General features: G+C 38.2%; 1 protein-coding gene across 4 annotated transcripts in view; it reads right to left on the reverse strand.

Annotated features, from left to right (window-relative positions):
* The window catches only part of LYST (lysosomal trafficking regulator), a 185,295-nt gene that overhangs the window by 12,745 nt on the left and 147,261 nt on the right, over positions 1 to 25,289 (reverse strand). For 3 of the 4 annotated variants that reach the window (XM_058669377.1, XM_058669376.1, XM_004578521.3), the window contains 7 exons: positions 22,417 to 22,573; positions 18,819 to 18,959; positions 15,296 to 15,513; positions 12,190 to 12,420; positions 7,683 to 7,872; positions 4,926 to 5,062; positions 388 to 486 (listed from right to left, as the gene is read on the reverse strand). In XM_058669377.1, the coding sequence (XP_058525360.1) occupies positions 388 to 486; positions 4,926 to 5,062; positions 7,683 to 7,872; positions 12,190 to 12,420; positions 15,296 to 15,513; positions 18,819 to 18,959; positions 22,417 to 22,573 (1,173 nt within the window). Of the gene's footprint in view, positions 1 to 387; positions 487 to 4,925; positions 5,063 to 7,682; positions 7,873 to 12,189; positions 12,421 to 15,295; positions 15,514 to 18,818; positions 18,960 to 22,416; positions 22,627 to 25,289 lie in introns of those variants that run through there. The other variant, XM_058669378.1, reaches the window with a different exon arrangement.

Raw genomic sequence — 25,289 nt, forward strand, 5'->3', positions numbered from 1 at the left:
GGAGGGCATGAGAAAACTAAACACTATAGTTTCCATTTTTTGAAATTATACTGATAGTCTTGTGGTATATTTCCAAGCATGTAAATGATACCTAATGTGCACAAGCATGCATCTAAATGTCATGCAAAAGTCTAAATACAAAACACGTAACTCAAAATACTGCCTCTGAAACAAAGATCAAAGAGACCTTTAATTATTTTCAAAATTTGTTCTTTTCAAAAATTTCAACCTAGTTTTACATATGTGACCTGCCATATTTTAGGAGCTGCTATGGGGGGAAAGCTCAAAGTGCAAACATCGTAAGTTAATTTCACATAAAATAAAGTTTTTTTTCCCTTACTGACATGAAAATCCCATAGTACCTGCAGAGTTAAGCTCAGGACCTACCGTACTGCTGGTGAATCTGTTGGTATAGGCTGTGATAACACCACATCTGCTCCCGGTAAACAGCTGGCAACTGTCAGGCACCCAGGCACAACTAGTCACCTTTGAAAAGAGGCATATCAATCAAACACCATGTTTTTGATGCCAAATATATACTCGTAGTATATTATGTATTATGTGAATATAATTAATATATTAAATATTATGTGAATATTTAAAGGTTGTCTCCAAATTGAAATGCAGAATGTATACTCTATAACTGTATATTATCACACATATGTCTTTATTGCTTGTTAGAAATCTAACAAAAATGATCCAGGATTCATTACAGCCAAGATTAGCAAGACATATATGTATGTTTCACACATGTTACCTGATGATCGTGTTTTTCACCTTTCATGTTTTTAGTAGGGAAAGACGGTAAAATAAATGTAAGTATTGCTTCTGACATTCTAAAAATTGCTAAGTAGGAGACAAAAGAAAGTTAAACATGGAAGAAAAATGCTAGGATTACTTCTTCAGCACAAAATCCTTCATGTCTAACCACAGAGGCAACATTCAAAGTCAGCTCAGATCTCCTTTTGGCATCAGCTGGGCTATGCTGAACTGTCCTTTTTCCCTCACACCGTCTCAGCCCCACCATCACAGTTCACTATGAAGGTTGAGGTCATTAGCTATGGACCTCTCTCCTCCATCCTCCCTACCTCAATGTATCTGAGACTTCTGAGGAGAGAATGCCCCTGTTTTCCAGGTTAACATGACCTCACTCCAAGCATCCTCAGAACACCTGTCTTTTGTCTCTTTCAGTTTCAAACTCTTTTTTCCTGCACATAACTAATGTGCTCAGGTGTCTACTACATTAGACAAGTGCTTTTTGTCTAATTCTTATTCAATATACCACTGGTCCAAATATCCCCTCTTTCATTTTCTCTTCAATAGTTCTATTCGTAAGGATTAATGTTTAATCATATTTATTATTTCTTAGAAGTGTCCCAAACAACAAGAAAGTGGACATATTTTTATTAGAAAACTGCATAGACTTAAAGATTTTTTTTTACAACGAAATAAACTTACCTTTCAATTCCATTCTCCCCACAAACTTAAAAAATAATATTTGAAAAAGAGAAAGAGAAAAAAAGGAGGAGAGTCCTCATCCATTTGTTCATTGCTCAAGTGCTTGCAATGGCCAATACTGGACTAGGGCCAAAGGTAGGAACCATTTCACGCTTGCTCTTTGAACGGGAGGAAGTTAAGCAGCATTGCTTCCCAGGATGTGCGTAAGCAGGAAGCCAGAATCAGGAGCTGGAGCCAGCTATCCAATGTGGGATGCAATCACCTTTAACTACTAAACATAAACTTTCCCTCCCTCTGTCACTGTTTCGAATAAAGAAATCTTGAAAGAAAAACAAATTGGCTAGTACTAGTCAGTTTACTGGGCGGATTTAGTGTGAAGAAAGGTATGACTTAGTGTGAGGACAAAGATGACCAAATGACTTTCGGTGAACTTTCCAAATCACTAATATATTTTTTGTAGTGAAAAGACATGGCTGGTTTTTGCCAAGCAAATTGAAAATTTAGCTGACCCAAGTACTGAATAAAGGATGTAAACTATGTTTTTTAACATGTCATTCAATTAGCACTGATGAAGATTTTATTCACCTTTCCCTACCTCTTTTTAAAATGAAAGTTCAAATGTTTATAAGTTCAGATTATTAATTGGGCAATGAGCTATATCTGATCATAAATCAGTTTGTTTTCATATATTCTGACAGGTAGAATATACTGTATATCCAACTCCCACCATACCCTTCTCCTTGTCTCCACGAGCCACAATTCGTAGCAATGCCAGAAAGCATACAGTAAGGACATGCTTATAAAATGTTTTTGTGTCATCGTTTACTCTGTAGATGCATTCCAATTTAGTTATGCTAACAAGTTTACCATGATTTATGATAATAATTTATTTGTATTTGGATGCATATTTCCATATATGTTTTGAGTAATACAGGCTTGTATGCTTCAAAACTAAAAAAAAAGAAATTTTTATTAAAATCTCTGTTAAGACTGTTTTTCAATGTACCTTCTTACTTCAGTTAGTTTATTTAAGTTGGATAACAAATGGTAATAGGTCTTCTTTTAGCTTTATACAAAGAAATCATTGTTCTTTTTGCATACATTATCAAAAATTCCCTCAGGACAGCTTATATTATTCCTAAAGAAACCAGAGGATGGAATACATTTTGGGACACTGGAACAGGCAACATGTGTGGCATGGGTAACAGAAGCCAGGGGAAGGTAAAAGAACATCCTACTGGAGGAAGCCTAAAAGCAAGCTGTTGGGGGCAGGGAACAGCTTCATGCTCAAAAGACTAATTCTCCACCTACAAGCGCCAGAATCTTAAACTGGCACTGGTTCATGCCCTGGATGCTTCCTACTTATGGCCTGGGAAGGCAGTGGAGGATGGCCCAAAGTCCTGGGACCCTACACTCATGTGGGAGACCTGGAAGAAACTCCTGGCTCCTGGCTTTGTATAAGCTCAGCTCCAGCCATTACAGTCATTTGGAGAGTGAAATCAGTGGAGAGATCTTTCTCTGTCTCTCTTTCTCTCTGTAAATCTGATCTCTCTTACCACTTAAAAATAAATATTTTTTCAAAACCCAAACCAGCCAACCCAAGCATACAGTATAGAGTCTGTGACAGCTATGGAGGTACTAAACATTTACATGATGCTGAATAGCTCAGCCTTTTTTTATGCAAACATTAGACATTCCTACAACAGTTTTCTTAAGAGAGTGGTGGGAGTACCAACATCCTGGTTTTAAAGAGCAGGAGAGGGCCAGACGGCGTGGCCTAGCGGCTTAAGTCCTCGCCTTGAATGTGCTGGGATCCCATATGGGCACCAGTTCTGATCCCAGCAGCTCCACTTCCCATTCAGCGCCCTGCTTGTGGCTTGGGAAAGAAGTCGAGGACAGCCCAAAGCTTTGGGACCCTGCACCCAATGGGAGACCCGGAAGAGGTTCCTGGTTCCCAGCTTCGGATTGGCGCAGCACCGGCCATTGTGGTCACTTGGGGAGTGAATCATTGGATAGAAGATCTTCCTCTCTGTCTCTCCTCCTCTATATATATCTGGCTTTGTAATGAAAATAAATAAATCTTTAAAAAAAAAAAGAGCAGTAGAGAAACTCAAGTTTGGAAAGGTTAAGGTATGCCCAAAAGCTATATAATTAGTGAATAACAAAACCAAAAGCCTAACACAGGCCACAGGGTTTTTTAGGCCAAATTTTCTTACTACATCACAATGTCTGAACATCTGGCCCATTAAAAAATTCTGGTAAAAAACATGGCACTATAGCTACAGAAAATGACCTAGTGACATAGGCAAGTGAACCTTGAAAAGAAAAGAATGCTGATTTTGTCCAACATTGTGCCTTTATTTGGTGCTGAATAGTTTCTAATACACTCAGTGAGGAAGTAGGTAAAAAACAAATTTGGGATTACAGTCAGAATAGTAGTAAAGATATCTGAAAGCCTTATAATGGGGAGTGAATCATCGGACGGAAGATCTTCCTCTCTGTCTCTCCTCCTCTGTGTATACCTGGCTGTAATAAAATGAATAAATCTTTAAAAAAAAAAAGAAAGCCTTATACACATTATCAGACATTAACTTCAGTTATTACAACCTAACTGCTATCAATCTAAACTATTCATTTATTTTATTTGAAAGACAGTCACAGAGTTGGGCAGAGATTTTCTGTCTCTGGTGCACTTGCTTTTTTTTTTTTAATTGTACATACTTCTTTTTTTTTTTTTTAAAGACTTGTTTATTTTATTGGAAAGGCAGATGTACAGAGAGGATGAGAGACAGAGAGGAAGATCTTCCATCCGATGATTCACTCCCAAGTGACCACAACGGCAGGTGCTGTGTCAATCCAAAGCCAGGAACCAGGAGCTTCTCCCGGGTCTCCCACGCAGGTGCAGCGTCCCAAGGCTTTGGGCCGTCCTTGACTGCTTTCCCAGGTCACCAGCAGGGAGCTGGATGGGAAGTGGAGCTGCTGGGACTAAAACCGGTGCCCATATGGGATCCCAGCATGTTCAAGGCGAGGACCTAAACCATTACACTATTGCGCCTGGCCCTAATTGTACATATTTCATTCTTTTTTATTATTATGTTTTTATTTTGACTTTAATGGGATAACTCCATTGGGTCTGGGATTTCCCACCTCTCCGACTGATTTTACCCATATTATTACTTTTGTATTGTCCTTCATAAGCAGTTCTAAGTCCATCAGTAAGTTATTTAAGTGTGCCTCGACTAAAATGCCTACAACAGCCACACAAAGGCAGAGTCAAAGCCAAGAGCTTAGTACTAAACTCATGTTTTTATGAGTTACTTCAGCAGGAAGCTGGACTGGAAGCAGAGTAGCTAGGACTCAACCCAGGGATACTGATATGAGAAATTGGCATTCCAAAGGGGGACTGAGTCATTGCACTACACACTTGGCTCTCTTGTAAAACATTTATATTACATAAAATAGTTTACCTGGTATTGTTGTGAACTTTGTATAAAGTTTATTGGAGGCTCACTTTGCTTACTCTTCAGCCTCAGAATGTTATCAGCATAACCCCAACTCAGAATGGCTGACCACTGAATGTCAGTGCTGTTCATGCTTCTCACACCTCAAGGAGAAATAAAAGTATCAGATTGTCACCACTCATCTAAAGTGACAGTCAAAAACAAAAACAAACAAAAAAATGGGCAGTTAAACATTGAAATTTATATAGCATTTAGTACAAAGGAATCTTCTTACCTCTGAAATAGAACAATTTACATTAGCTTTAGCACTTTGGTGCTAAAAGAATTCCAAGGGTAGACTGATATTCATTTTCACCTCTGTTGTTACAACTGGAACTTATTTGATTTAGAACTAAAACTTCTGGTAAGAACTTTTTATGGAAAACAATAAGAGCTAAGTTTATTCTACTGACATTTGGAGACACATTTCCTTTAAAAAATAAACATGAACTACATATTTGTTAAATAAATTTCCAGATATCCAGTGCTGAATAGGAAAGGAACACTGCTGAAGCAGAAACAATGCCTACTTTGAGAAGAAATGACTTAATTCTGTCACCTATGGGACTCTGCATGGCAGACCTTTGTTCAAAGTTAGGTTCTTTCTATTTTCATTTTTTAAATATTATATTATGCACTTTGGCATAAAGATCTGGAAAGTTTGACCCTTTCCGGGTACTAATCGATGCTTTTTTGGTAGGCTGAAAGCTGCTAAATACAACATGCATGCTGTAAATGCTGCTGTTCTTTAGAATGCTTTAAAGCAACCTTTCACAGTTTAAGGAGTGAGAATGTGCTCAATGTATATATTTTAGTTCCTCACAGAATACCCAGATGATGGAAAGTATAACAAACATTTATTGAACCAATCAATAGCACATGGAATATGTAATTCAGATAGTTTTGTTGAGCATAATGTCAAATACTGACATCAGTTCCCCAACAAACATTTTGGAATATACTCCTTAAGTATAAATTCTTCAAAATATAAAATGCTCAGTAGAAGAACTACATATAATGAGCCTTGAGGATTTCTCAAATTTACTGTGATGTTTGGCATGCAGCAGGCACTCAACAAACCACTTTTTTCATTCCTAGTGCAGGAGATGCATCATCTCTCTTACAGTAAAAGAAATATCCACTTTAGTAAAAGAAATTTCTTTACTTATAGAACAGTGGATCTTAGGAGTTTGCAAGAACTTCTTTTTCAGCATGTTTACATCAGACTAGAGGCCCACAAATGCTACTGCAGTTTGTCTAAGGTGGGACCTAGGCAAGGAGGATACTTTGAAAAAATTCACCTCAGACAATTCTGAGGCACTTTAAAATCTCAAATAGTTGATCTAAACTGGGCTTAAGAATCTTAAAATCTCTCAATATAGCTGTTTCATTGCATAATACATGTGTAACTACGTAAAATCGCACAACACAGGTTTCGTATGGGTGGCAGGAACTCAGCTACTTCTCAGGATTCACATTAGCAGAAAGGTGGAATCAGGATAGAATCCAGAACTTGAGCCTAAGCACTTGGACACGGGATATGGGGATCCTGACTGGCATATGGTGTAACTGAATCAAATGTCTACTCCTCTAATGTTTATAAAAGCAAATCATTCACATATTTTTAAAAATTTAAAAATTAGTAATAAATTCTTATATTGCCTCACAACAAATATATTAGTAAGAATAAACCTATGATACCAAAATAATTGTGATTAAATATACTTATCCTAATTCATCAAAACATAAGATAAAATAACATGCATTCCCTTTAATTTCTAGCCACAAAAACAAGTATTTATTTGATGACACAAATAAGAGTGAGCTTAAAGGAATGCTGACCCAATCAGCACACTTGATTTCTACTCAGTGTTTCCCATGCATACTAGCACTCCTGTATTGAAATGGGGAAGAGTATGCAGGTTCACAACACATGGAACTTTCCCTGAGGAGCACAGTGCATAGAAGGTACTGTTAAACACTGACAGAGCTGCTTGCTAATGGCATCTGGTCCACACTTGGGTTTCGGGTGAATCGGCATCCAATCAGCTATGAACAGAGAAGCACCATTACTTACTTATTTTAGTGTCTATGGTTGATCCCTAGTAAGAAAGGAGCGTTCTTGTATATTGAGTGAAATGGTTAATTTGGAAGATCTGAGGGATTAGTTAAGTGGCAAATGGTCCTAGCTTTCCAGTGTGTAGCTTAATTTAGAAGAGGACACTACTGCACAGCAATATGTAGTTTTGCTCTCAGTGTGTGGGGAGTCAGAGAAAGATGGCCTTTCAGGCATGTATGCTTTTAAAGCCTGTTTGCAAGGCCATTCTACCTTTCTTGCTTAATGTGTTTAAACCCTGACTATATCATCTCAGGAACTAGGTTTGTTGGTTAAATACATCTGCCTATTCTAAGAATCAAGATCCTCAATGTGTATGTCTACTAAATTCATAATGTTTTCCTCCTCTGAGCAGAACCAGGTATTTCTGTTTCCTTCAAATTCCTCTCATTTTAAATGGCACTACATTTAATTCTTTTTTTTTCAAAATGTGGTATGTTTTAACTTAAACTTTGCTCTAAATAACCAGAAATTTGAGCATAGATTTTTTACTAAGGACTCAAAACATCTTAGAAACCAAACCAAACAAAAAAGCACAGATGACCTGGAAGCTTTCAAATTTGATCAAAGTGTTATCTGGAATGACTTCCAATATGTTTTTAATTTACCTTGCTCCTTGCTGTACGTCATAAGAAGACAGAAATTTTGGGATAAACCACAGATTGCTCTGGTGGGCAGAGCCTGGAGGGAACCAAACCTTTCTCCATGGGGCTGGCTGAAGCAGATCACAGGTACTGGAGCACTTGGTGAACCTACATACTCCCCCCATTTCAAGCCTTTTATCCATGACAAAGGACTCTAAAACAAAGAAAGCAAAAAATGACATCTTTTTAGAAAAGGCAGTAATACTTTTAATTTAAACTCTAAACAAAGCATATGAAAATACACATAAAGCTGAGGGTCAGAATTATTTTATATTTATTTCTCTAGTGTCTACAAAAATAAGTGTTTTTCTTTGATTTTTATTCTGCGGCTTTGGCCTAGACTGTATAAAGATCTCTGGTTAATAATTCAAAATTCCTTGAAATATGAGCAGAGAAAAAGAAAAGCTTTATTAAGCACATTCTTTCAGGCTAGCTAAAATACCTACCAGGGACTGTAACTGCACGCAGATAAAGCACTCTGAAATCAAGACCACATTAGCACAAAAGCGTTCACTGAACTAAAAGTTCCTGTAAGCCATGGGATACCTCTATGTGCCTGAACCAGAGTAGGCTGTCAGTGGATGTGGGAAGAATTAATAGAAAAGTGTTTAATTATGTTGCATGTTGAAAGTACAGCAAGTAACATTCCAGAAAATACTAGTAAGCACTAGAGAAATTAAGAGTCTGCGATGAAGAACCAAGAAAGAGGCAGGGCTTGAACAACAGCAGGATTTAAACACAGAGAAGGGAGGGGGTCTGTAGAGAAATACCCACGTGCCAGAGCTTCTCCCCAGGACTGGTGTTGTAGTGCTGCGGGTCTTGTTGATACTTGTGCTGATGGTGCACCGTACTGCCATTGTGCACTGCTTTTCCTTACATTTCTTTAAGATTCAATTATTTATTTGAAAGGTAGAGTGACAAAGACAGATCTTCTATCTGCTGGTTCACTCCCCAAATGGGGGCAATGGCTGGTGTTGACCCAGGCTGAAGCCAGGAGCCAGAAACTCCATCTAGGTCTCCCATGTGGGTGGCAGGGGTCTAAGTAGTTGGGGCATCTCCCACTGCTTTCCTAGGTCCATTTAGCACAGAGCTAGACTGGAAGCACAGCAGCTAGGACTCAGACGAGCACTCAGATGGGGTGCTCGCATCACAGATGGCAGCTTAACTGGCTGCACCATGACACCAGTATTCACTCTGCTTTCATTCTATTCCATTTTTCTCTTTTGCACTGCTTTAGTTTCTATTAATTTCTTCCCTATTAACTGATTTTTCCTTTTTTTTAAAGATTTGTTTATTTTATTGGAAAGGCAGATGTACAGAGAGGAGGAGAGACAGAGAGAAAGATCTTTCGTCCGATGGTTCACTCCCCAAGTGGCCACAACGGCAGGTGCTGCAATGATCCGAAGCCAGGAACTTCTTTCCAGGTCTCCCACACGAGTGCAGGGTCCCAAGGCTTTGGGCCGTCCTTGACTGCTTTCCCAGGCCACAAGCAGGGAGCTGGATGGGAAGTGGAGCTGCCGGGATTACAACTGGTGCCATATGAGATTTCGATGCCTTCAAGGCGAGGACTTTAGCTGCTAGGCTATCACGCCAGGCTCCTGATTTTACTTCTTTTAGACACCTAAAAGTTTAGTTATTTTACTTTCTACTTTTCAGAGAAAAGCTACAAATGTAATAAAGAGAAGATGGTAAGCATTTTTCCATCATTGCCGTAGGGAAAAAAGGTTTTTTAACATGTTTAAATATATTTTCTTATACCATTTTCCAAAGTAATTTTAAAAAGAGGCATCAGTGATCTACATACTATCTTTAAAAATGATCATGTCTTTTTAGAGGCTCTAAAAATTTCAATAGACATTTAGGGACACAGATTGATACAGAGTTTTGAATGAGACAGAGGTAGTTTGAAAGGCAGTCTCTCTGAGAAAGCTGAGGAAGAGCCTGGGAAATGTTCTTATTCCCCAGGAATCAGATTAGTTCATATCATATATCCCGGAAGACGTCCTTTAAAAAAAAATCTTCATGGGCCCGGCACGGTAAGCCTAGCAGCTGAAGTCCTTGCCTTGCATGTGCCAGGATCTCATATCAGCACCGGTTCTAATCTGGCGGCTCTGCTTCCCATCCAGCTCCCTACTTGTGGCCTGGGAAAGCAGTCAAGGATGGCCCAAAGCCTTGGAACCCTGCATCTTCGTAGGAGACCCAGAAGAGGATGCAGACTCCTGGCTTTGGATTGGCTCAGCTCCAGCTGTTGCAGCTGCTTGGGGAGTGAATCAACAGATGGAAGATCTTTTTTTCTGTCTCTCCTCCTCTCTGTATATCTGACTTTGCAACAAAAATAAATAAATCTTTAAAAATAAATAGATCTTCAGTTTATCAATGATAAGGTTGAGAAAAACATATAGACAAAGCTCCAGTTAAGACTTCTCATTCATAATCTATTGTGAGAAAATATGTTATATGAACTGAAGTTTAAGCTCATAAATTTATGACAACTGTTTTTTTTTTTTTTAAAGATTTATTCCATTTTTATTACAAAGTCAGATATACTGAGAGGAGGAGAGACAGAGAAGAAGTGGAGCCGCCGGGATTAGAACCAGCGGCCATATGGGATCAAGGCGAGGACCTTAGCCACCAGGCCACGCTGCCGAGCCCATGACAACTGTTTTATACCATAGAAGTTTACAAGAGAAGAGTGCTTTGTTCACATGCTTTTCATATGCCTTGGATTGTTTTTAATTTTAACAATACACTGAAACTCACAGAAGCACAAGCAGATCATCAGATCACCACCTTGTAACCAAGTACTGCCACTCAACTTGACCCCCTGTTTTCATATTTTGAGTAGATATCAAGAGAAGGCCTAAGGATACAAGCAGCAGTACCGTGTGGGAGGTTTCATGGTGGTTCAAATAAAGAGAAATAGCAGCGTAAATGTCACTGCATATCACAGAGAAGTATAGGCATGCTAAACTTTAAAGAACTAGAGAAGTCATCAAGCAATAGTGAGTGTCCGTTATATGTCAGGCACCATCCTAAGAATTGGAGTTATACTGACAGACAAGGGGAAGTTCATTACCCTACGGAGTTACATTCTAGGTAGGATGGGAGAGACGAATAAATAAATCTATACACAGCTTGTCAAGTGCTTAAAGTGCTATGAGGCAAAACAAAGACGGAAGAGGGCATTACTAGCTGCTGTTTTAGACATGGAGGTCAGGAAAGACTCTGAGACACTGATAGCTGAGTAGAGATGTAAGTCAAATGCCCGAGCAAACTGGGGATAGAAATTCCAGGTGGAGAGGACAGTCAGTGTGAAGTTCCTGTGGCAGAAACATTCTCACTGTGAGCAGACCAACTACTTTGATCCTCAATATAGCCCACTCTAAAATAGTTCAGCACCAAAAAGCCTAATAATGAATTAAATGGTACTACAGGGTTTGAACTGCTGAATTATTCTGACATGATAAAAATATTGGTTTATACTTAAAAATAAAAGACCCTGGTAATGAGCATGGCTGAGATGATTTGGGAGGCTTCAAAAACATATGCGCGTGCACAATGTGTAACATTGTCGATTTAGTTTTAGCAAAATAACACTTAAGATTAACAATATTTTAAAATTCAATTTTACTGGTTAAATTTTGCCTGTACTCAATGTTTAAGTTTGATACATACAAGCTCTGAACAATCAAAATGTACATCTAGTTTTCTCATATATTTGAGAATTGTTACAAGAAAAAAAATGCCCAAATAACGTCTTTGACAACCCTTTTCTCTTAAAAACAGATAATTACAGTTGGAGATACAACATTTTTTTCAATCTTTCAAGACCCTCTGCTTTTCCATGACTCCCTTCTGCAAACTTTAGAAATTCACATCTACCCATCTTATCCTCCTTTAGAATGAAGAATTTAGTGCAAGATTAAAATTGTCTTTATTTCTAAGGCTTGCATGCTTTACCTATTTCAAAGTAAAAGTTACGCCTACTTCCTAATTAGAGGTAATGCCTTTTATCATTATAGTCTAGGCAGGCCAAAGGAATCATAAATGAACTGTTTACACATCTGGTAAGAGCTTTTGGTTAAAGATGACGACACTGGCATACCCACACTCTCACCTTACTCCTCTGAGGGTTCCTCTCCTCTGGATGCAAAACCCTATCATGTCTCTGTCTTGGGAGGCTTGTCCTTGTAGTAACCCTTCTCTCTGCCCCCTTAGGGAAACGTCTGTCTGACACGGTCAACCGTTTTTCCCTCTGTGCTCCCCAGAGCACTGTGGTCATGTCACTGACACTGCATTCACAACACAGGCAGCTGTTGGAGCTGCTTGCACCTGTGCTGTACTGGCTAATGCACGTGTTCAGGTTGGGAACATGTGATTCACTTCTGTGTCCCTAGGACCTGGAGGAGGGCCTGGCAGTGCAGGAATCTGATTAGGTTTTGCCAACTCTACTGAAATCCAGATGACATACCGGATAAGTAATTTCTTTGACTTGTTCTCGAGTCTCCCTGAAAGCAAACTGCACTAACAACCCCACAGCAGCTGGGAGTTCTCCTTCAATGTTGAGTTTTGCTCCAGGTCTGTTTGCATGGGCTGTGTGGAAGAGCTGACGAGGAGTTTGCCCATAGGTTTTTATCATGGTTTCTAGTGCGCGTCTCTGAACTGGATCTTCAACTGCTGAGACATCCATTCCAAAATACGTCTGCAGCGTGAAAGAACAGCAGAAATGTAGTATAAGGCAAGACCTGTCAACACCACTCAAATGAAAGGTAAAAGTTAATTTAAGCAATGGTTTATTACTTTTCTCTATTTCAAATGGAAACGATTCTAAATGCTTTTGATTTCAGGTTTACAATCTCTAATGTTTTCACTGAGGTCAAAACAGACGTGATCAATGACTCAGAATGGGTAAACAAAAATAATATATCCTGACTGGTGCTAATTAGATATGCTTACAGAATTTTTTTAAAATTTAAGACTTGAAAATATAAGACTATGTGTAACACTAAACTACTGAAGTTGTTTAACATTATATATAAAAATCAAGCTGGTTGGTAGTTCAAGACAGTATCATTTAGGTTCTAATGAAAATTGCAATCCAAAAGAATAGCAACAAAACATACATTCTTTAATAGAAAGTACCAGGAATCAATTACTTATTATAAATAACCTTATCTAAGCCACTTGTAATGTTACTCAACTTAATGTACCTGAGAAATCAAATGAAAATTAGATTAGTATATACCCACAGCTCTTTTTAAATTTATTTAAAAATAGTGGTTCTTTGTATTTTGAGGTATTGATTCCTAAGTGAACATGTGTGTTAGTGAATGATGAATTAAGACCAAAAGGCATTTCTACTGTCTTAAAAATTTTTATTTATTTATTTGAAAAGCAGAGTTACAAACAGAAAGTGAAAAAGACAGAGGTGGTGAGGGGGAAGAGAGAGAGACAGAGACCTATGATCCACTGACTCACTCCTCAAATGGCCTCAATAGCCACAGCAGTGCCAAGCCAAAGCTAGCAGCTCTGAACTCCATCAGCGTATCCCTCGTGGGTGCAGGAACCCAGGTACGTGGGCCTCTTCGATTGCTTTCCAAAGTGCAGGGAACTGGATCAGAAGTGAAACATCAGGTACTGAAACCAATGGTCATGTGGGACGCAAACACTACAGGCAGTGGCTTAATCCCCTGTGCCACACTACCAGTATATATTTTAGCTCTAACTATAATTGTTTTGCCTTGCTCTACAGAGAAAATTATAGTTGGAGTGAGTAGTCAGAGATTAATCTGATTTTAAAGTTAAGAAACAGTGGATTACCAACTAATACATTTTTGAGTCACTACTAGGCGGTGCAAGGAAATGTCCTTCTCGTGCGACTCCCCGAGGCATGTCCTTCTTCCTGAGCCTCACTGAGATTCCCATCACACATGTAGGAAGGCCCATCTACCCTCATTCCTCAATTAACTGCCATCGTTCTGCTGAGACTCCTCTCCCTTCCCAACCCAGAGCCTGGCAAAAATAAATATTTCCTGAAAAGACAAGACTTTATGAAAATATTTATTTTTATTAGAAAGATCAGATTTTACAGACAGAAGAGACAGAGAGATAAAGATCATCTATCTGCTGGTGTACTCCCCAAGTGGCTACCATGGCCAGAGCTGAGCCATCCGAAGCCAGAAGCCAGGAGCCTCTTCCAGGTCTCCTACATGGGTGCAGGGTCCCAAGATTTTGGGCTGTCCTCTATTGCTTTCCCAGGCCACAAGCAGGGAGCTGGATGGTGAAGTGGAATAGCACGGACATGAACCAGAGCCAATATGGGATCCCAGCACTTGCAGGTGAGGATTTAGCCATTAAGCCATCATGCTGGGCCCAAGATAAGATTAGAAAAAAAAAAACTATTTAAAGTATAACAATTCTACTTCTAGTTTAGCATCACAAGGAAATTAAGACATAGATTGAGAAACAAACTTGGGGATATTAATGTTAGGAGTAATCAGATCCTATCTATCTCTCATAAGAGAAGGCTATGTAAAGATGCTATCAAATAGTCATGGTATGAATTAATAGGTAGCTGCTATATCACATAGGATGATATGTAATGACTTGAATAAATGTAACACAGTACTGTTCAGAGGGAGGAAAAGGCTGCTAATTGGTATTATCATGTAAGTGGAATGTTTTATATGTATATGTATTTGTGTACACATCCACACTACATAAAGTCTAAAATATAGCTTTTTCATTGGCTGGTCTACTGAAGTCTATTTTTAAATTTCCTTTGTTAATCTATGTATATTGTCCCATCAGACACAAATACAATTTCTGTAAGATGGAAAGATGTAATTTTAAAATAGGACATGCACGCAAGCAAGGTAGTGTGTAGAAAATGTTAAATGGTAAGCTTAACTCTTCTCCCTGGAAAGACTTGCTTTCAAAGCAGACCCTTGGCTGGTGTCTGGCAGCCTAGATTGCAGGAATCTTGCTATTCACTGTGCCTAAACTGTCTATACAAGCAATGTGGTTTATGCTGAACATATGCTTTCTTTCTGGGAGTCTGGAATCTCAATATGTGCAAGCCATGTGGTACCTACAGGATCAGCCACAATAAAGCACTAGGCATTGAATTACCAACAAGCTTCCCTGGTAGACATTTCACATGTTGTCACAACTCATCGCTGGAAGAAATGTGCTCTTTGGTACTCACCAGGGAACATTTTAGAAGTTTATGCCTGATTTCCCCTAGAATTTGCCTCCTGCTTTTTCCCTTGGCCAGTTTTCCCATGTGTCCTTCACTATAAAAAATTTGGTTCTAAGTATTACCATATGCCAGGTCCTTAAGACTATCTGGTGAAACATCACACCTTGTGGTGGCATTGGGGATCCCCGATACAGATAGTTCCCCACTCAGTTTTAAAGAGAAGAAATGCAAAACCTGAATTATCATTGGTAGCAGTAGTAACAGGTTAGTACTATTGCCAATTCTCTTTGATGACACAGGTTTTTTCAAAGCAGCTAACCTTAAAATGTTCAGGTCCTTTCTTATATAAACAGAAATAATTTGCAGAGTCACTTACAGCAGGATGGAAAACATTGATGGCTTGGACAGAAGCTTTCCCCTTTTGTTTATACCCAAACACCAAATCAATCCACTGACAGATGTTCTGGGACACATAGTCAGACTCCAGAGCCTGCCGATGGATGAGGATAAAAAGACGAGGATCGTTACGTGCCCAAGGGGGCAGGTTGACATGATTCACTCGTTCACCATTCTGACGTACACCAAAATCAAAACCTGAAAAAGAAAATTAACATGAATATTTAACACTCTCAAAATGTTTCATTCAGACAACAGGCAGGCCTGAAATAGCTGTGTACTACCACCAGAAAAGAAGAATCCAAGAGGGTTTACATTTTCAACTAATAGGATAACATAGGGATAAATACTAACCCTAATTACATTTCACACCATACATATATCATCTATAAGATGATATATATATAATTTATTAGATGAAGACAAGTTGTACAGTGTTGTCCACTAATTCCAATACTCCCACTAACAATTTTTGCGATAGTGCTTAAATATCAATTCAATTGTAAACTTGATTAATATCAACATGTAAGCAAGTCTAAGCATTTCTGGATCACTTATGTAACATTTGAATGTTAGTTACATTTAATACACAGTAGTATTTTGCAATTTAAAAAAAACTAGAGGCTGGCATTGTGACATAGTGAGTAAAACCGCTGAAGCCAGAGTCCCATATGAGCATGAACTGGTTTGTTTCCAGCTGTTCACATTAAATCTAGCTCCTTGCTAATGGCCTAAGCAAAGCAGTAGAAACAAGTCCAAGTATTCAGGCCACTGCCAGCCCTGACAGAGACCCAGATGAAGCCCCTGGCTTCGTCTTGGCCTACTGCTGGCTGCTGTAGCCATCTTGGCAGTGAACCGCAGATGGAAGATGTGTTTCTCCCTCTCTCTCAGTAACCCTGAATTTCAAAATAAATAAATCTTTAAAAGATATGATTAATACACTCTTAGAATGAACTACCATACTCTACTAATTTTATGGTAAATCTATTGGCCTGGTTTCCTTTTTACTAAGCATTCCTGTAAGTCACAAAATTATCCCAGCAAAATTATTCTTGTCATGTAAACATGCTGATATCTGTTTCACTGGTTTCCTAGCATTAAAAAAATGAACAAAACTGTCCTGGCACAAGCATTTGGTGCTATTAAGATGTTGCTTTGGACAACCTCACCCAACATTCTTTTCTATTTACTTATTTAAAATAAATTTCATTTTTTATAATGAATACATGGTTGATCAGGGTGGGAAGGATCAAGGTTTAGGGAAAATTGGGTGAACTCATTGCTTCCAAATTTGCTATTTCTTCTTGTTGTTCCTGGGAGAAGGGGAGAGACAAAGGGGGAAACCATTCATGACTTTCTATGTGTCCCAGTACCCAGGGATGAGCAACCGCCACCCCATATCAACCCAGAGTCTCAAAGTGTATATACTCCGAGGGTTCTGCCCATGTGGTTTGGATAGTTCTGAAATGCTGCCAATTTCACCCATCTGAGGATGACATCACCCTCCCAATGTCTATTGGCTGTCATCGTTTGTTTGGGCACACCCCACATTCTTGTGCCTGGGTTCTCAAAGCCTCACTCTGCTCTTGATTTTAGTTTCCCTCTAATGTGCACTTCGAGGGGCAGCAGGTAATGGCTTAAGCACGTGCATCCCCGAGATCCTTAAGGTAGACACAGTTGAGTTGCCAGCTTTGGCTTTGGGACGTACTACAGCTTGCCAGGCATTTGGGAGAAATCTCTGTCCTGTCTCTCAAAGAACAGCAACAAAACCAACAGGAAAAATAAATAAAAGATTGTTCTATGAGAAATATCTTTGAACAGAATTTTTTTTTGAGTTACATTTTAAGGACAGAAAAGCAGAACACCATAAAGAATACAAATATTAAAAGATTAAAAAATATTAAATTTTATAAAACTGAAGTTGCTGTCTACTTTTTGATCTTGTGAAAACAGAAGGATCTTCACAAATTATGAGTATTTTGAACTGATAATGATGCAAAATACAAGTATTTACATAAAGTTCCTGTGAGGTGGGAAAAAGGCATTTGAGCAAGCTCAGCAGTTACACTACAGAGCAGCTGCAGAGCTGGTTTAGGAAGAACTGGCTGAACATCTGCAGAATTCCCCTGTGTGTAGCTTGGCGGAAAGCAGCAGTGGGAATTTTATTACTTAACAACAGTGAATAAGGGATGCATGCTGGGGCAGCAGGGTAAGGCACTGCTTGGGACACCTGCTTCCCCCCACCCTACAGAGTGCCTGATTCAAGTCCTGGATGCTAGACTTCTGAGCTTAAATAATTGTACTCCCACCTTGATGAGATTCTAACTTTTAACTTTGGCCTGATCCAATTCTGGGTGTTGCAGGCATTTGGTGAATCAGTGGGTAGAAGGCATCTCATGCTCAATTTCTCTGTCACTCTGGATTTCAAATAAATAAACATTCAAAAGAGAGGTGAATGAGACATTAAAAGGTTGGGCCAAGGAGGGGCTAGGCAGCAGGAGACCCAACAAACTCAATTATCCCCAACTTTCTAGTTTCTTGAGGGCACATCATAGAAGCAGACTTTCATCCAGAGCAGGTGACTGAGCTACAGTGAGAGATGTGGAGGAATGCCAGTAGAAAATGACACAATGTGCATTACAGAAAATTGCAATTTTCAAAAGTAGCTGCAAATATTTCCTGACTAGCATGCTTTTCCAGAACCTTGCTACTCTCTCATTTAGCTGTAAAGTCTATTTTCCCCAACATGAATCTGGGAAGGCACTTGGGAATGGCTTGATAAATACAATGCAGTGGAAGTGACGCTGCATGACTGTCAAGGTCAGGTTTGAACCTTCAGTTCTGGGACTCTGAGTTGCCAGTTAGGATATACAAGGTTATCTTTCTGGGAGGAAGCCCAATCTACTAGTCCACATGGGAAAGCATTAACACTACATCAAAAGAAAGAGACATTCGCCAGCTACTAAATGTTCTGTCCTCCCTAGCTATTTTAGCCCCCCTTCCACCTCCAATAAATGGGGATGCAACCTCATGAGAGAGAGAGAGAGAGAGAGAGAGAGAGAGAGAGAGAGAGAGAGAGAGATATATATCTTCCATCTGCTGGTTTACTTCCCAGATGGTCTTAATGGATACAGTGGGCCAGGTCAAAGCCAGGAACCAGGAGCTTTTTCTGGGTCTCCAACATGAGCGGCAGGAGCCCAAGCACTTGGGTCATCTGCTGCTTTTCCCAGACCATTAGTAGGACCTGGATTGGAAGAGGAGCAGTTGGACACCATGCTACAACATTGGCTCCAATTATACTTATTTAAAAATTTTTTTTCCAAATGCACTTATTTTTATAAAACACTCAAAATCACTTGGAGATAGAGCTATATATTTAATAAAGAAATTCTCTTATTTGGAAACCCAAGGTTTAGAACTTAACAAACTATCTTTATTTTGGAAAATTATAAAACAATGACAAACTCTCAGAAATGGCAATTATAAATGATTTACTGGTATACCTTCACGGTTAACTAGAAACTCTGGAAGATAGAAAAACTCCGGGATAAGTTCCTTCACATCAGTCATGGATTCAAAAGAGGAGAGGCGCCAAGTCGTATTTGTAGAATGAAAAGTTCTGTCTGGAATGTCAAAACTTTGATCTATGAAGAAATATAAATAATATAATTAAAACACGAAGAGCTAATTCCATTTTAAAACTTCAGGAACATTAAAATAATGCTCATTTCTTTGTCCATAGCCTATGTACTCATATTCTTAAAAATGTTTTTACAACTAATTTCTTTTTTTTGTTTGTTTACAATTTTTTTTATTGATTACATTGCATTATGTGACACAGTTTTATAGGCACTGGGATTCCCCCCCCTCCCCAACCCCCCCCCTTGTACAACTAATTTCAGATCTTACTACATTATATTTTTATCTGTATACTTTCATAGTGCAAGCAGCTAAATGAACCTATACCACTTATTTGTTTAATTGATAAGTATCCAGTATTCAAGCAGAATGCAGGTACCATAAAACCAAAGGTCTGTGGGGTCACTCACATCTAGCACTTAATGAGCAACAAATAATGATTTATAAATTGAGTTAATGAATAAATGATGAAGGAAAACAAAAAAATTTAGTAGGTAAACAGTTTTTTCCCCTGTCAGGAAGCAAAATAATCTTTTCACATCTAATTGCTAAGACTATGTTTTTCTCCTTTTTTTCTTACTTTTCTAGTGGGTAGACACAAGGTTTCTTAGACATTAACCAAAGAACAAAATGAGATTTTCTATGAGTAAAAATGAAGCTAAGCATAGTAACTTTCTGTTAAATTTTTTCCAATGTAGACAATAAATAGCAAAGATTGAATTTGACTATCTTTTACTGTCAACAGTTTTCAGCCAAAGGGTAACCTAGAATATTAAATAATATCCAAAAGCCAGTCTTTGGAAATGCTAGCAGTATAGACCTTTCCTGAGAACTATGTTATACTGCCTAAAATTCTTACGCACTTGTTAAAATTTGACCTCATCTTTTCATGTGGAGACTACCACAAACTAATTCCAGCAACAAGTCAAGCACAGCTTCAAAAAAGATACACTAAACTTCTTTTCCAGGTCTTAGTTGCACTATTGCTATTATTTTCCTTGTTTTCTCATCTTTTCTGTTGAGTCATTTAACACTGACTGATCACTACATAAAATCTAGGAGAAAATAAGATTTTTATAAATATTTTTTCTTAAAAATAAAAAGGCTGTTGGTATAAATCTACTCACTCACTCTAAGAAACAGTTGCCAATCTAAATGGAATTCAGAAATATTAAAGCAGTTCTATAAAGATATGGTGGGGGTCGGGGTAGCTAAATCTAAGACTAAGGAACTCTTAAACAAGAAGAAACTACGGGTTCTGCTCAGAATTTAAGATCCTCTGAAGTTTCCTAAATATTTAAAAAAGCAGTTACAAAAAATTCCTATAATTAGGAATATGTGTATATCATTCCACTGAGTCTCAATCAGTAATATTTTTGTTCTCTAGGGCTAATTTGGTAATGTCTTAGAAACACTTTGGGTTGTCATAAGTGGATGGAGGATTGCCACTGGTATTTGTGGGTAAAGGCTAGTGATGTAGTTAAATTTCCTATAGTATACAACTTAATCCACATGATTAAGAAATTATGTAGCTTCCCTGAATATAGTGTAAAGCTTGAGAATTCTTGGACCAAACAAAATGTTAAGTCAACAAATAAATTCAAAAGCCAACACAAATCATTTTAACCTAATGAGATGAATGTGAAGGGGGGAATGAGGTAGCTTAAATTTTTAAAAATCTATTAATAAATACACAATGAAGAAAACAATATGATGTAGACTATAATCATAATAGCAGTAAGAGTGAAAATGGATCAATAGAGCTTAGCTGACTGAGCGTTTTACATTAGTGGATTACTGAGCTACCTTAGTCTTCGATGGAGGAAGGTAATAGTTCTGTTACTAGAGTGGCCACAAACCACAACTGAAACATTCTTTTATTTTTTTTAAACATTTATTTATTTTATTGCAAAGCCAGATATACAGAGAGGAGGAGAGACAGAGAGGAAGATCTTCTGTCCACTGATTCACTCCCCAAGCAGCCGCAATGGCTGGAGCTGAGCCAGGAGCCAGAAGCTTCTTCCAGGTCTTCCACACGGGTGCAGGGTCCCAAAGCTTTGGACTGTCCTCCGACTGCTTTCCCAGGCCACAAGCAGGGGGCCAGATGCTGCCAGGACTAGAACCAGCACCCACATGGGATCCCGGGCGTGCAAGGCGAGGACTTTAACCACTATGCTAACGTGCCGGACCCAAAACAGTCTTTTGTATTTTGACTCCCATAATAAAATTTATCTATTTTCATTTATTTGAAAGAGAGAGAGAGAGAGAGAGAGAGAGAGAGAGAGAGAGAGAGAGAGAGAAAGAAAGAGAAAGAAACAGACAGTGACAGCAAAGGGATGGAAGAGGAGGGGTGATCTTCTACCTGCTTTTCACGCTCCAAAGGTCTACAACATTCCGGGCTATGCAAGGCCAAAGCTAGGAGTCTAGATAGAATTCAACCCCAGTCTAACATATAGTAGCAGGAAACTTTCTGCTCCCCAAAGTGGACATTAGCAGGATGCTGGATCACAAGCAGAGTATCTCGAACTCAGACTGGACACTCCTACATGGGATATGGGCATCCCAAGCAGCCTCTTACCTGCTGTGCCAAACATCTACCCCAACAGCTGTTTTAATAAGGACATTCACAAATCAACATGTTTGGGAGTCATAGTAAATAATAATGGAGTAAGCTTTAGTTTATAAAATATTAAGTACGGAACAGTCTTATTTTCTTTAGTGTTCCTTGCAGCAGCTCTAATAGGACCATGCATATAAGAGGCCCTCAATCTGATGTGAAATTGACTAGGGATAATTAGCCAGGGCAAGGCTGAAAGGGAAAAAAAGGGGACATGGCAACAGTCTTTAAATATTTGAACAGGTGTCATGTGAAAAATTTGTTCTGTGTATTGAAAGAGCAACAAATATAAGAAAGTCCTTTTTATAGACAAAGCAAAGTGAATACAAAACCCATTTCTCTAAAAGTTCATGCATGAGTGAAAAACATAAAGAAGTTCAAGAGGTTGAATAAATGAATGGATGATTACTTCACAAAGGATTCCAAGTGCCACGGGGAAGCAACTAGGGAGCAATACCAACACCACAATTCCTATGAGACAGTGACAGGAGAGTGTGCTCTTATCTGCACACAAATCAGTAAACTGATCTATGTAATTGATCTTCAGGCCTGTAGGCGGCCACTTAAAATGCTGAGGTAGATTATTAACTACAATCTTAACTAACATGAAAGTGCCAGAGTGTTTCTCCAATCACTTAAGTCATAATAACTGACAATAATGTTCTTCTCTATAATAAACTGCATTAACATGCTCTATGTACAACTAGGATATACACACAGACTCCAAAGATAACTTTCTGATTTCAAATAGTGACTTGATCAGTCTCAATAAATTCTCAAGAAGCCAAGTTTCTGTTTCTGATGACCCAACATGCCTTCTCAGGCAGTTATGAAAACATTCTTACCTTGATAGGCTAAAAACATTTTGGTGAAAGGAGGCATTCTAACCAGGAAGTGAAGCACGGTGCCGCTGTTGGAATAGTGGGAGCCGTAGTGATATGGCTGCACGGGCGGCATGGGGTCGTCCTCCCTGGCACCTTTGCGGTACTCCTCCTCCAAGTACTGGATGAAACAAAGAACGGCAGAGCATTCATGACTGGGTACTCCAGGAAATGCTGGAAGAACATAGGATTATTTTTTTTTTACCCTATCATTTTTCACCACCTTTGTCTCCTTGTGCTTGGAGACCTCAGCTAACTTGAGTAGCTCCTGCTGAGGTCTGACCACTTGAGACTCCTCTTTCATTCTATACTTTCACTTTCTCATTGTTTTATTGGAAATCTACTTGTTCTGTACCCTAACTTCCAGTACTCTGGCTCCCAACTAACGGACTGTAACATCTAATCTGATCCAGCATTTTAACAAATGAGAGCTTTTATTGCTAGAGAGATCTATATTTCAAATTTCAATTTTAAGATATAGTACTATGTAATTTAGATAGATGCTTCGATAGAAGTAGAAATGAAATATAAACATAAAAAACATGTCACATTTTATGGCTGTTTTGAAGTGCAGTTACAGAGACAAAAAAAAAGGTGATTTTTCACAACTTTATCTGCCCATCATAAAGTAGGAAACTCAATCATTTCCTATCTGTTACTATTATCTCAAATAGTTTCTGTCTGGCTTTGATAACAAAGTCAGGTGTGTACTGAATTTTGATTCCCAAAGAACTGCCTCATTTCAACTGCCGAAGAATTAAACAGTGGCAGACGCTCAAAAGGATGCCTCTGGAACTGTGATATAACAAAACACTGTGAACATGAGAAAGTGCTTTTTGTTTTTTTATTGATTACATTGCATTATGTGACACAGTTTCATAGGCTCTGGGATTCCCTCCACCCCTCCCCACCTTGGAAAAATGAGGATTCCTCCACCTTGTTGCAGTATTAGAGTTTAAATTCAGTCAAGATTCTTTCATTGTAAGCATAGAGTCCAGCATCTTATTGTCCAGATAAATTCAATGGGAGAAACTGCTCTAGTTGCTCATATTTTGATACTGTTGTAAAGAATGTATGCATAGACAGTAAGGTTTGTTTTTCTTTTACTATTTCTAAAAAATCATGTTAACAGTAATTTCACAGAAACAAGAGGATTCATCTCCATTTTTAAACTTTGAAATTATGTATAATTTTAATAAACCAAAGAACAATTACTTAAATATGACAAATAAAGGTTACGATAGCTCACAAATATATTAATTTTATAATACAAACAATACTAGAGGAAACAAGAAGTTCATAGAAATCATGATTTTTTTTTTAAAAAATCAGGAACATGAGAGAAAAGTTCAGGAGAAAATGGAAATGAAATTTATAAATTTTGATGTAAACATTTTGGGAACTTTTAAAATAAAACATAAACTATTGGCCTAACCAAAAGGAGGAGAAGGCCCAAATCAATGAAATCAGAGACAAAAAAGGAGATGTAATAAAAGGCATCACAGAAACACAGAGATTCATTAGAAATTACTACAAACAGGTACATGCCAATAAACTGGAAAATCTAGAAGAAATAGATTTCTGGACACCTACAATCTACCCCAAACTGAGTCATCATGACACAAAAAAACCTAACTAGACCAATAGCTAATGATGAGGCAAGGACAGAACTAAGGTGAGAATCACTAATTAACACAGATGCAAAAAATGCTAGCTAACAGAATACAATAACATGTCAGAAAGATAATTTACCCAGACCAAATGGGGTTTATCCCTGGTATGCAGTAATGGTTCAATATATGTAATCCAATAAATGAGATACATCACATTAACAAACTGAAGAGCAAAAAATCATGATTATCTTAATTGACAAAGATAAAGCATTTTATAAAATACAAAATTCTCTCATGACAAAAATCTTAAGCAAACTGGGTATGTAAGAAACTTTCCTCAACACAACTAGGGCAATATCTGACAAACCCACGGCCAGCATCATTTTGAATGAGAAAGGCTAGAAACATTTCTACTAAGACCTGAAACCAGGCAAGAATAGTCCCACTTTTATCACTGCTATTCAACATAATCCTGGAAGTTTTAGGCTGAGCCATTAGAGGGAGAAAAAACTCCTTACCTGTTATATATATGAAAACTCAAAATGGATCTACGATCTAAATCTAGGATGTGACACCATCAACTTACTGGGGAAAACTCCGTAAGACACAGGCAAAGACAAAGCCTTCCTTGAAAACACCCCAGAAGTATAGGCAATAAAGACAAAAGTAGACAAATGGGATTACATCAAGTTAAGAAACTTTTGCACTAAAAAACATCAACAAAGTGAAGAGACAATCAATAGACTAGGAGAAAACAAAGTAAACTAGTAAGTCAATAAAGCAATAATATCCAGAATCTGTAAAGAACTCAAGAAACCCAACAACCACAAAACAAATAATCCAGTTATGAAACAGGCAAGGGCTGTAGCTGGGCAATTTTCGATTGATGAAATACAAATTGAGAACACAAATAAAAACCAAAATGAGGATTTACTTTACTATAGCTAGAATGGCTATCATCCAAAAAAAAAAATTAGCAAACAATAAATGTTGGTAAGAATGGAAAGAAAAAGTAGCTAAACTATTGTTGGTAGAAATATAAAATAGTACAATCATTGTGGAAGAAAATATTCTTCAGAGATCTGAAAAGAGATCTACCCTATGACCTAGTCATTCCATTACTGAGGCTTTACCCAAATTAGATGAAGTCAGCATATGAAATATGAAAGAACTAGTTGTGCTCTCATGTTTACTGCACCTCAATTCACAATACCTGAGATAAAG

This window comes from Ochotona princeps, chromosome 10 (genome assembly GCF_030435755.1).
Source record: "Ochotona princeps isolate mOchPri1 chromosome 10, mOchPri1.hap1, whole genome shotgun sequence".
NCBI classification, from domain to species: domain Eukaryota; kingdom Metazoa; phylum Chordata; class Mammalia; order Lagomorpha; family Ochotonidae; genus Ochotona; species Ochotona princeps.